Source organism: Sprattus sprattus (genome assembly GCF_963457725.1).
Source record: "Sprattus sprattus genome assembly, chromosome: 9".
Lineage (NCBI taxonomy): Eukaryota > Metazoa > Chordata > Actinopteri > Clupeiformes > Clupeidae > Sprattus > Sprattus sprattus.
Genome location: NC_137928.1, coordinates 29,494,908 through 29,507,583, shown reverse-complemented (window position 1 = coordinate 29,507,583; position 12,676 = coordinate 29,494,908). Strand labels below are relative to the sequence as shown.

The window sequence follows — 12,676 nt, the reverse complement described above, 5'->3', positions numbered from 1 at the left end:
TGGTGACCATTTTGTTAAGCAAGCAGAATGGAACTTTTAGGAAGAGAAATGCAAATGCAGCCAAGTGTAAGTCTTACAAATTATAAAACTTAAGCTTTACTTAAGATTTTTGCGTTGAACATTATTCACTAAGTGGCGCTACTCCACAAATTAGTCGTAATGAGCTAGGGTATTGCACCTCAGGCCAACTTGCCATGAAAATGTCATAATTTTTGACAATACGGTTGTCTAGCAACTGACAAAAAAGTGCTTTGAGCCTACCCCACTTCAGGGGGGCCGTCTCCTGTTGTAGTAGTTTTCATTAAGAACAAATGTGACAGCACAGCCTTAGGGAGCCATTGTGTCTCCTGATTTGGTTTTTAACCAGAGGCTGAATCTGATGTGGTGGCAGGATTACGATAGTAAGCTGAGGTGTTATTTATCTAAGTGCTCTTAATCAGTCTTGGAATCAGACAGTACTGAGGCTTCTATAAATTCCCTCTCTATAAATGACTGTAACACACAGTCATCACAGGCAAATATTGTTGTATGTTTCACCTTTGTATTTGTTTTTACAAATATTAGCCTGCTCCTTTTGGTATGCTTTAATGTGAGACGTGAAATGAAGAACATGTGCATTTGTCTTACATTAGATTTCTAACTAACAGTCTCCTTTAGAAACAAGATTACAAGACATCTTGGGTGGATCTCAATACTCTTAAAATGCTGTCTTAGCACCCTGGTGTCTTAGAAGAAGAGAAGGAAGTACTGTCCCATTCTGCTTAATTTTTTTCTTTGGGGTCATAAGACACCTTAGAATACGTCATATAACGTCATTTTTCAAGGAACCATCGGTGTAGCCTTGATGCTGTCTACTACCCACAAACCTTTGCGCCACGACCCTCCGGCAACTGAAAAATTTAAACAAAGATGGCGGACCAACTCCGCTGACGGCCGTGTTTTGTATGTAAATGTACATGTTTTCAGTGTTTTCGCGCTTAGATTTTTCAAAAATTACCGAGAAATAGACACTGCACTATCCGATAACACCATCATTGTAACCATCAATAAATCCAGATTTTGGCCGCGTCAGTTCAAATCAAATGTGGAATGTTTACAAGCGGGCATCTGCTACCTTTGATTATACAGTAAATAAGTTGTGAAATGAAACAAAAACACACCACAGTTAAAGTTGTATTAGTATTGATTGATTCACATCGATATGAATGGATTACATGACTAACAAGTGCTGGAAAAGTAATATGAAAATATTTGTTCACTGAATTAGCGCGTTCTGTCCAAAACAGTTGCGTTTCAGTTTCAAAGTTTCAGTTTCGGTTTCAGTATTTCAACGTGAATGAGAGGGAGCACAAGAACTGAGCATCTAGCAGCGATTATCATATCATAGACATATATGATGCATGTATATGTCTATGGGCATGATCTCAAGCACGTGCAAAAGTTGTTGTTGTCCAGTTGAAATCTAGATTCGAGAGACAAATGCGCGCGTTGTCCGATTTCCAGCGTAATCCGATCACTTATCCGGGGGTGTACATCGGAGTCCAGTCGGACTCAAGTCGGACACAGGAAATCTAGATTTGGGGAGTCACATGAATTGGATCTTCGATTTAAATCGGACTACGCTCGGAAACTGGACACATGTGTCCGCACTGACTGATAGCTTTGCAGAAGATACTTCCTTAATGAAGGGCAGGCCAGCTCCATCAAGGGCAGAAAGAGTGAGCGTTGCTGGGTCTCCAGGCTTGGTATTCTAGTTCACAAGTCTTCAGCCCACACTGTAGTTTAGAAAGAACTGTTTCCAATGCACTGCACATACCCAACTGCTAAGTGGGTGAAAGCTCAATATGTTAGGCTGAAAATATCAAAAAAATCATTCAAACCAGATTAATGAGCATGATGAAATCTTGCTGTAGTTCTCTGACTCTGGCTGTCTTCCTGCAGTGACCAGATTCCTTCTTGCTCCCATTGTGTGTGCTGAGGCAGATTAGGGCTCTTTAAACCTGTGTCTGCTGATTCTACCATGACATGACCCAGTTAAAAAAGAAGTTTGATTTTCCCTTTTTGAATGTGTGTGAGTGTGTGTGCGTGCGTGCAGGTGTGTGTGTGTGTGCTCACAGTTTTGCAGTTTCCCTGCTCCTACAGAAGAAGCACCCCGCATGTTAAGTCAGAAAATCTTGTCTACAAAACTCAAAGGGCTAAATAAAATATTGAGAGGGAGAACTGGTTTTTAAAGCAACACTATGCAACTATTTGCCACTTTTTGAGGCACTCTTTTTGGTGTCATCTTCAAAATCATTTTGATGGTACATGATTATGTGAAGGACAGATGTAATGGTATATGGTCATGTGAAGTACAGATGTGATGTGATGGTATATGGTCATGTGAAGGACAGATGTGATGTGATGGTTTATGGTCATGTGAAGGACAGATGTGATGGTATATGGTCATGTGAAGGACATGTGATGTGATGGTATATGGCAGGGCGCTTCAATAGGCGGCCCGCAGGCCGAATCTGGCCCCCGAGCTGCTTTGGACTGGCCCCCTGTAGCCTCATTCAGTTTGTGACTTTGACAAAAAAAAATCTTAAAAAAAAAAAAAAAATATCTTAAAAAAAATGTTTTGTGACTATGGCTAATTGTACACTCTCGCGTGCAGTAGGTGCTGGTATGGTGGCGGTATGCACCGGTTTAAGCCACGTAAACGGGTACTGCCTGTTTTGGCCAGACATACATTTTTGAGGGAAAACAAATTACCAATCAAATTTGCCCCTCTAAATTTACCGCGCTCTAGAGTGCGTCACTGTGACCGTTACCTTTGGCCTTCATCACTCTGACTCGTACCTTTCAAACTGCGCTTACCAGACAAAAATGTCTACTGCACGCGAGAGTGTACAATTAGCCATAGTAACAAACTTTTTTTTTTAAAGATTTTTTTTTGCTAGTTAGATTAAATACAACAGGTTCAGCTGGACTGAATATTACGGTATCTGAGGCTATTAAGTTATAGACAGATATGCAAAATGCAGTGTACTTTTGGCCACAGCAGATTAACTGCTTAACCCTGTTATTGTAAAAAGAGGTCAAATATTGGACTGTTACAGTTACAGTCTGTCAGTGATTATAGTTAATTTCAGTTTGAAACATTTTGCAACTCGAGAAATAAGTAAAAATGTGTCATAACTTGGCCTCCTGCTTACCAGTGGAAGATCCAAGCTGCCACAGTGTTTACATTGACCGTCGTGATACGCTTGTGCTGATTAGTCAATATGATAGCTGCAGCGACACGGAAACCAATAGAATACTGCTCATATCCTCCGGCCCCTGACTTTGCCTCAGTTTCAAAAACTGGCCCCAGCTCCGAACTAATTGAAGAGCCCTGGTATATGGTTATGTGAAGGACAGATGTGCGAAAATGTAATACTTGACCACTATATCGCCAATCGTTAGCATGTTAGCTTGCATTCATCATTGCCAACTGGTCTGTTGGTGGTGTAATGCTGCTTTAATGACATGTACACAAGTTTAAGATATTGTTTTCAAAGAGAGAATGTGAGTGAAGGTCTTTTTAGGTCATCAACAGCCTGTGAGTTTTAGGTTCAACAGGGGACATCCAGGCTGAGAATTACAGCTCTTAGTAAATATGTTGCATGCTGATTTAATTAGGATACTCCTAGCAAAGAAATCACTTTCAATCAGAGAGTGAGAGCCATTTAACAAATCCCTCTGACTGTTCTCTCCATTGTCTGGAGCAGAGAACAAGCAGAGTCAAATTTCAAAATCATCATCATACTCAATCATACTCATTTGAAAATCACAGTGCCAACCAGACACTGACAAACATGGAGATGTCTCTCTGTGTAATCCATTACACTTACATTATTGTTTTTTCATTAAAAAAGAGTCATCACAGCTAAGAGTGTCTACAGAACTGGATATGGTTATTTTAGTTACAGTCGTGGTTTTATTTTCAGCAGCACAGTAAGACATTAAACTAATATTCATATGTGCACAAACCTTCAGACAGACACAGACACACTCTTACGATTGCCCAAATGAATTAGCAACCCCCTCTAAGATCGTCAGTCATCATCTACTGGTACAACACATCAGTGCACACAGGCATCAACTCTAGTATGACACAGATGCATCGTGTGGGGACTTACTGAGTTGATTGGTATTGATGGAGCTGTCAGCATCCTGGACCTGAAACAGAAGTAAAAAGGAACATTCAGGATCATATAAGTTGGCAACTGTGTGTCTCGTTAGTACCCTACTTTTCATTCAGAGTGACCCCAGAGAGTGAGTGAAATAAAATATAACCTAAAAGAGCTGCAGCATGATTTCATACTTCATTCTAATGCATTTCTGGAAGGCAGAATGAAACCCCTATGTAACGTTTGAACTCACAGCCGAATGCTTGATTCAGTATGGCATAAACCTCTCCTAATTACAGAGTTCTCATAACCTCAAACCCGTTCTGCCTGCAGCTCTCAGCCTAGTTAAGGGCTGTGAAGGCACCGTGGAGGCACTGTGATAGTAGGAGACCACAGAGACACAAACCAGAAGTGAAGAGCAAAGTCCTCTTTCCACCTGCAGATGCACTGAACTCATTGTACATCTCTGGGAGAGGGAGAGTACAATTGTGCTGCACTGTGCAGTAAAAGAGAGACAAACTTCTGCACTGGTTTTGATTTATGACTACCTAGAGTCTCTAGACTAACAATTACCCCATTCCTGAGCGTACCCAGCCCTTGGAGGGTCCAATTTTAACAAGCCTTTAATTTATACGCATTGGCACATATTTACAGCTCTCAGGGGATTCTCCTGAATCGACAGCTTTGGTACGTGCATGGACAGTACCAACATGAGAACCACGTCTATTTAAAATGAGCGCAAGAGAAAAACCGTCAGTCCTACCACGTCTTTCTCTCGTTCGCTTTCTAGCTCTTCACATATCGTCTTTTCTCTTTTACTTGGCTCTTTTGGTGCTTCCCCCATTCACCTGATTATCATATCTGATCCAAGGCGTGTGAGGCATGAATAATAATAAGAAGCATAGGGCTAGCTGAGTGACACCAAGAATAATAGCAGAAGCCTTTTCATGCAGAGCTGCATGCCGTTTTTTGTTGTCAAGTTGTCAATGAGGGGGAAATGTATTTAATTCAGTGCCGGGGGTGGAATGGAGGCAGTTCCTTAATTGGCTCTGGTAACTGAGTCAGGGCCCTGGCCCTCCACACTCTTCATTTGGAGTAATGCCAGATAAGAGAAGGGGAGTAGGAAGCACATCTGATCTGTTCCATCATCCAGACTATGAAAGCCTCTACAGTCTGTCTCTCTGGAACTACAGGCACCAGAACTGAAGTAAACAGAGATGGACAGGGCTGCTGATAAAATACACAGGTTGTCCTTAGAGGCCATGTTGATGACCACAACTGAAAATGTAAAGCCAGTCCCTATCACAGCACAAACTCAAGTCTGAGTGCTGAGATCCCCCAACTCAATCACTGCTGTTTTTCCACCTTGTGTGCTTTTGGCCTTACCATTTAATGTAGTCTGGTTTTGTGAAGCCACAAGGAGATGATGTGTGATATTCTCAACCATGAAGAGGGCAAGCATGTGGAGGGCAAACATGGGGAGGACAATCCCAAAAAAGACTTGCCATTCAAAGAGTTTTCTTCCTTACAAGAAAATATTTTGCAAAAATATATAAAAAAATTATATCATTGACTAATTTACAGTTCTTGTTCACATCACCAAATGTGCTCTCTTACATCACTGTTTCCTGTCTACAATAAAAAATAAAGAGAACACAGAACTTAACTTCACTTTTATGTACACTGGCCATTAGTGGTCTGACAGCGGATCAGAGGTGGTATACCACCAGCCAAGTCCACTGGGATAGGATATACATAAAGGATAAATATGTTTGAGCAAACCAGATTTATATGCTTGAACTCCATGTTGGTATCAAAGTCTGTGCCCTTACCTGGCTTACGTTTCAGACCATCTTCTGTTTGTACACGTCCATGGTAAATCATCCAGTCATAACAAATTAAGTTATGGAGTTCCCCAAATATCAGTGCTTGGATCTCTGCTCTTCTCTTTGTACATGCTACCCTTAGGTACTGTAATAAGGAAGCATGGCATTAACTTCCACTGCTATGCTGATGGTCTCCAACTATACCTATCAATGAAACCTGATGAATTATTCAACTACATAAGTTAAAAGCTTGCCTAAAAGATGTCCAATCATGGTTGACTAACAACCTCCTGCTCTTTAACACAGATTAAACTGAGGTTGTGATTGTAGGCCCTTAACATTTGAGATTGATAATATCCAGCCATCCACCCACACTCAATGTCATCTCACTAACATCCAACACAAGCGTCCAAGATTTCCTTAGTATTATCGATCAAGACCTCTCATTTTGACTTACACATAAAACAGATCTGAAAGTGATTGCAAATGATCCGTTTTTCGTCTCAATCTAAGGAGCAAACACCCCTTCCATCTCTAAAACTAGACTACAAACAAGCTCAAGCGCATGTCCACATCAGTGTCATGTATCAGATTACAAGCCAGATTTCATGATTCCATGCTATTGTTCAGATCTGTACCCACTGTAGACTAATTCACAGAAAATAATATGGACTTTGCTCACTAATCCTTCATCTGAATTCTTGTGCAGCTCTTTCAATGGCAAATTCACATTTTTCTTTAAAAAAGCTATGCATGTGGATATGCCACAGCTTCCACTGAAAACAGTTAATAGATCAACAGCATACCAAGCAAAGTGAGGGGGCCAGGGAGGAGACATTGAAAATCCAAATGAAGAGTTACAGTCCCCTGTTGGAATGCAGCACCAGCAACATCAAGCTGCCCAAGCTACAGTGTGTGGCTGTGTTCAGGACCTCACATGACCCTTCGACCAGTCACCTGCTGCAGCCTCTGCTTTAGACTGGGAACCTTATGAATAGATCTTAGACTCTGGGAACCTTATGAAAGGATCTTAAACAGAAACCTACGAGAGTAAAGTATATGGCGGGGGCGGGGGATCTTAGATTCAGACTGACAAGCTCAACATCTTTACAAACAGGGCTCCTGTCAACCTTTTACAAATAATGGTAATTGCAATGATACCAACCCAATATAGTGTTACTTTAAATCATATCCACTAACATTAGCTGGTATAGTACAGCAAGCAAACAGTTGAAGCCTACCTTTGAGCCCAGGTCCTCTGGTACAGCACTAAGAGGCACTGAAAAAGAATCCAAATCAGAAAAGAATATCAGTCAGCACCACAATTTCTGCCATGGGGGTTAACAAAATGGCTAAGCATAAATATTGCTTAATAGGTGAGTGAGTAAGTAGAAGATCTGAAAGATCTCAGGCTGCTTTCTGAAGAAGTTTGGTGTTTAAAGTATGGTAGGGCTGCAAAAAAACAATATCTATATGCTGAGGAGAAATGGCAATATACAATATAATATGATGAAATCAAAACCTAAATGAAGTATGTTCAAAAACATATGGTGAAATCTAGTAAGGGATACACACGAGCCTTCAAGCAGAAGAAAATAATACAGTAATACAGTGGTAATGCCTTGGTGTACCTCTGAGTGTACTAAAAACTAAAAGAGATATGCAACGTGTTGTAGATCAATGTACTTCAGTCAGTCCACTATCAAAAACTGTCAAAAAAAAGTTTAGGTGTTTCCAACAGGAAACAATTCTGTAAAACCTATAACCTTTATTTACTCATTTTGAAAATGGTTTGACTTAGCAGGCAAGCCCTGACGGTCCGCTGCTGGTGTCACCTGGTGAACACGTTAAATTGTAAATCGGCTGTGGCAGGGTGTGCATTTGGATATGTAGGATGGGCCGTCTAATGAATAGATAATAGCCAAAGCCTAGCCATCACAACTTTGCAGCACAGTTCAACTTGAAACTAAAATATTCTAAATTGGTGCAATCAAAAACTGTCTACTTACTTACCAAAGCTTGAACAAAAACAAACATTTTGCCTGAGACTAATCTGCTTTACACTGCCTGAACAAAATTTCTTGTCACCTATTAAGCCATAGTTTAATTTCTTACACAATGTGAGACAACACACAACAGGGCAACTGTTTCCACTTTAATACCATTAATCTTAAACGGTGTAAATAGCAGCAGTTCTCTTTCTGTTGCCCTCGCCCATGATTGTGCATAGTATTACCCGGTAGGGTGAACCGCAGTCAACAGTTAATTTCGGTAGTCTGCCCAAAGATACAGAGTATTTGTAACAATTCAACAGTTATTTAGTTAAGATTCAACAATTAAGCCGTTTGTAGATGTTCAATAGATTAAATTAGATTATATGTGATAATTCATAAACATATCTACTGTACATATGAATACTTTGAATGACAAAAGTGATTGTTGTCCTCTGCCCATATAGAGGCTAAGCAGGTTATATTCCTGCAGACTGCTGAGTTTTGTCCTCTGCTGTTTCAGAGGCTTAGCAGGTCTCCTGAATATTTTTATATTAAAACATATATCTTTGGTGGGGAACTGTGGAGCGAGCCAATAAGCCCCCCATTTACGGGCTACAATGCCCGCTGCGACACAGGTTCGATTCGATTTTTTAATTAGGCCTGGTAGTGTCAGTTCTTGTGACATCAATGGTTTTGGGGCAAAGTGTAGAGGGGCAAGAGTGACAACTGGATATGGTCTTACTTGAAAACGAAACCCATGTCTTGTTATTATGTCTGTTGTTTGAACAAGCACTTCAATTTAGGAGGTGGGGTAGACAGCTCACTGGCTCATGGTCACCTGTGTTAATGGATTTCTATTTTCTGAGGGTGTTTATAACAATTATAATATATTTGTGATGTTTTAATGGTCAAATGTACTATCGTGTTTTGGATAAATCCACTCAAAGACATGGGTACCAATTATGATTATGATTATGTCCCCAACACCTGTGTTTATAATTTCATGACATGAAAAATGTCAAGTTGTTTACGTGGACGGATAAAATCCCATAAGGTGCCTTAAATGGCTAGTGTAGAGTTAATGCACTAGTATCTCATTCGTAATTTGTTAATATAGCAGAAAAGCTAGGAAAATGAAATGATTTGGGAGAAGCACTGCATTTCAGAATGATTTTGTTGTCATAGCAGCAATTATGACTTTATATTGGTGTGCGTAACTGTGTATATCTGTATGCGCACAACTTGCACAATGAGCACGCACACATCAACACACACACACACATAGAAACACACACACAAACACAGACACACACACACACACACACAAACACACACACAAACACACACACCCATACGCTCACAAACACACACACACACACACTAGCTCCTCTTAGGCCCATGTCCAACCGAAATGTCATCCCCAATACTTGTGATGAAGTGTTAAAGTGTGATAAAGTGTTAAAGTGTAATAGCTAGCACCTCCAGTGCAGGTTGCCGTCAATGTCAAAACCCGCCGCTTCCTACCTCTTATAAGAATCTTCACATGATTAGCCATTTAGAGCACAGCAGACTATAACAGAATGATCTTTTCTTAATATTGATTAGAGTGTTACCTGACCACCATACACAGTTCCCCACCTCACAGTTAGAACACAGAGAGACCGCTGCTAGGTCTACCCCAACAATTCATCCTTCATCACCGCTGGTTCACTTGCCGATAATCACCAGTCTGGTTATATTGTTCTAGAAGATTTCGAAGTTTTGTTGTTATCCAACTATTGTTATCCCCTTTCAAAATGCAGATCAAATAATCTATCAGAAATCCATTTAATTAAAAGCCAGCATTGGGTTATATATATATTGGGTTATATATTATGTGTAGCAGAACTAGAGCACATAGAGTAACATGAATGAAATTTGGTCTCTTCAAAGTGGAAAATAGAAATAAAGCTTTTAGAAAGTCTAATCTGAAAAGAGGTCGTACAACAGTTCGGCCTGCAACAAGATGGGCATGATTTGTCACTCACAAGACAAGTTCTATTGTTCTGATAATGAGGTTTACAGTACACCAGTGGAAATGTCTTGACTCAGTCAAATCTTCATAGGAGCCAGCGTGGCTTCCTAGCTGCCCTCAGAGACAAATAAGAGAGAAGAAAGAGAAAAGCAACAAACTGCAGCATTTTCCCAGACCCAATTCAGGTGTCAGTGCAAAAATGAGGTCAGTGTCACCATCAATTAATCAATATATTCAGCACTGCAAGGGCGTTCTACTTACTTCTCCCCGAAATCGATTGTTCAAAGTTGAAATGGTGCAGAATAGCCAGAATATAGTGGAAAAGACCGCATTTATTTTTTCCCACTGAGCAGTTTTTAACTACCTCCTGCCCTTTCAAAGGTTGAAAACCACCAAAAGAAGGACTATTACTTTTTGTGACGGCACCTAACCAATGGAAGTCTCTTTAAAAGCTTCTTAATTTATCTATTTATAAACAAAACAGGTTTTATAAGCGCCTACTCTTTTTTAGAGCAAACATAGCCTAAGTTACATTTTCCCATGTTACTGTTTAAGTGCAATTTTACTGAGTTGTTTTAGCCCTGTTACGTGCATGTCAGCATCTTCTCAAGGTCTCGTTTTCTAAATTTAAATCGACCAAACCAACATAACAATAACTGAACCCACCACACGTCTGGAAGACAAGTTTAAAAAGTGTATTAAGACGAACCATCTAAGTAGGCTAGATTACTCACAGAGGATACCTATATAGACAGTGGAATAAGATTGGCATCGATAAGGCTGTTCAAAAATGTACCACACATCTGGAAGACAAGTTTAAAAAGTGTATTAAGACGAACCATCTAAGTAGGCTAGATTACTCACAGAGGATGCCGATATAGACAGTGGAATAAGATTGGCATCGATAAGGCTGTTCAAAAATGTAGTAAATGGAGCATAACCCTAAAAAAAAAGCAGGCACAGCCAGCAGACTGGCGTGACTAGAAGTTTAGGGGAAATATATGGGTGTAAAAGCTGATATATTATCTAGTGCCAGGCCAATGCTCTCTATGTAATCGGAAGAACCTTAAAATGAATAGGAAAGCGTGCTGGTGCTCAACTCACGCTCAGCCAGACTGCCTGTTAAGAAGAAACCATGAACAATGATCATCGTATAATGTAACAATTCAGATATGATCAGATCCTCAGAGTCTGAGATGACAGCATATGCTGTTCTCCCCAGGCAATATACGGGTCTGGCTCTGGCACTACGGATCAATGAGAACTTCACCTATCTCGCGTCCGTTCAATATAGCCTTAAATCGTAGCTTCTGCTCAGCTTCCTACAGGAACCACAGCAGATTTTCTGAAACTTGTCCAACAAACGCACGCTCATGACTGCAACTGCTTCAACCTTTTGCGTTATCAAGTTTGCATGTTCTTATAGGCTATCTAATTTCGCACAGACTGTCAAATCGTTTGATTAATACGCAATATTAGGCTGTTAGCTCATTTTAAGCTATGTTAACGTTACCTTGCTAGTAGGCTACTGTAAATTGGCCTTTTCGAATGTCCACTTCGTCCCTTCCTTGCCAACACTGCATTAGCCTTAGCCTACATGAGTCGGAGCACTCATCTGCTCCACAAAAGGTGCGCCCAAACCACAGAACTTCAAGAAAGAATCATGTCAGTAGCCTACTTACTCAGTGAAGAAAAAATGAAAAGGAAAGCCCTCGTATGTGCGACATAATGAACCCTGGACATCTTCTTATGAACATATGCAGCAGAAGATTAGAAAACACACAAGCGTTACAATCCCAGCAGCATCTGACAGACGGCGGTATGTGCTGAATGTTTTCACTTTACTATTTACTGCATAGTGGGCGAGAAAGCTGCCAACAAAGCAAGTAGTCAAGAGGCGGCTCATTTGCGCACTCTTGCGGTTCTTCTTCTTCTGCCAGTCGTATTATCCTCAATCAAAAAACTGCGTGGTGTCTTCGTGTTTTTAAGATTTCTAAGTTAATTTGTTACCATAACCGTTACATTTTAAAGGAATAATGGATAACTCTTTTTCTGACAATACCCTTTCTATCAATGAATCTATGCTCCAAATAATGTAAGCATTTAGTAGCCCAAAACATTTAGTTGCCAATTTTACTTGTTAGGCCTATAGGCTACATCCTCAAAACTATTGGGCAATGGAAGTAACGTTACTTGCACACCATAGTTTAAGTTAAGTCGTAGTTAAATAGCCTATGCAGACAAATAGACTCGAAAGTTATTGGTGATTGCAAGTCCCCAACGACGCCTATAAGCTAGAAGCTTCATGAAAGTCTTTCTTGACGTTTTCCAGCAGCCTGCGTACGACGAGAGAAACCGGTATAACCCATAGACATCTATAGGCTACTATGTCATAGTATAGACATCTATACCATGTCTATGGTGTAATCTGCTTGGAGCAGAATTTAAATGCGGAAACTATCTACCAAGTAATATGTTACACAGAATCCAAAAGCCTACCATTACCATGGTAATGAGTGTTAAAGTCGTCCATAAAACCTTAAAAGAATTGGTATGACCTATGCCTTGAGCCCTTGGCACCTGACATGGAGTTGATGTCCTGAAACTCACCTCTAAAAAGCTTGCTTAAGCGTGTCTGACGTTATGGGACAGAAGAATGCATGGTAAGCAGACACGTGCACAGATAGA

At 40.4% G+C, this 12,676-nt stretch overlaps 1 protein-coding gene across 1 annotated transcript in view; it reads right to left on the bottom strand.

Moving 5' to 3' along the window:
• b3glcta (beta 3-glucosyltransferase a) overlaps window positions 1-11,731 on the bottom strand; it is a gene marked incomplete at both ends in the record, with an annotated part of 74,198 nt that extends 62,467 nt beyond the window's left edge. Inside the window, 3 exons of the mRNA XM_080844660.1 lie at window positions 4,164-4,203; window positions 7,222-7,259; window positions 11,671-11,731. Coding sequence (XP_080700786.1) covers window positions 4,164-4,203; window positions 7,222-7,259; window positions 11,671-11,731 — 139 coding nt within the window. The remainder of the gene's footprint in view (window positions 1-4,163; window positions 4,204-7,221; window positions 7,260-11,670) is intronic.
• Window positions 11,732-12,676: the final 945 nt, after the last annotated feature.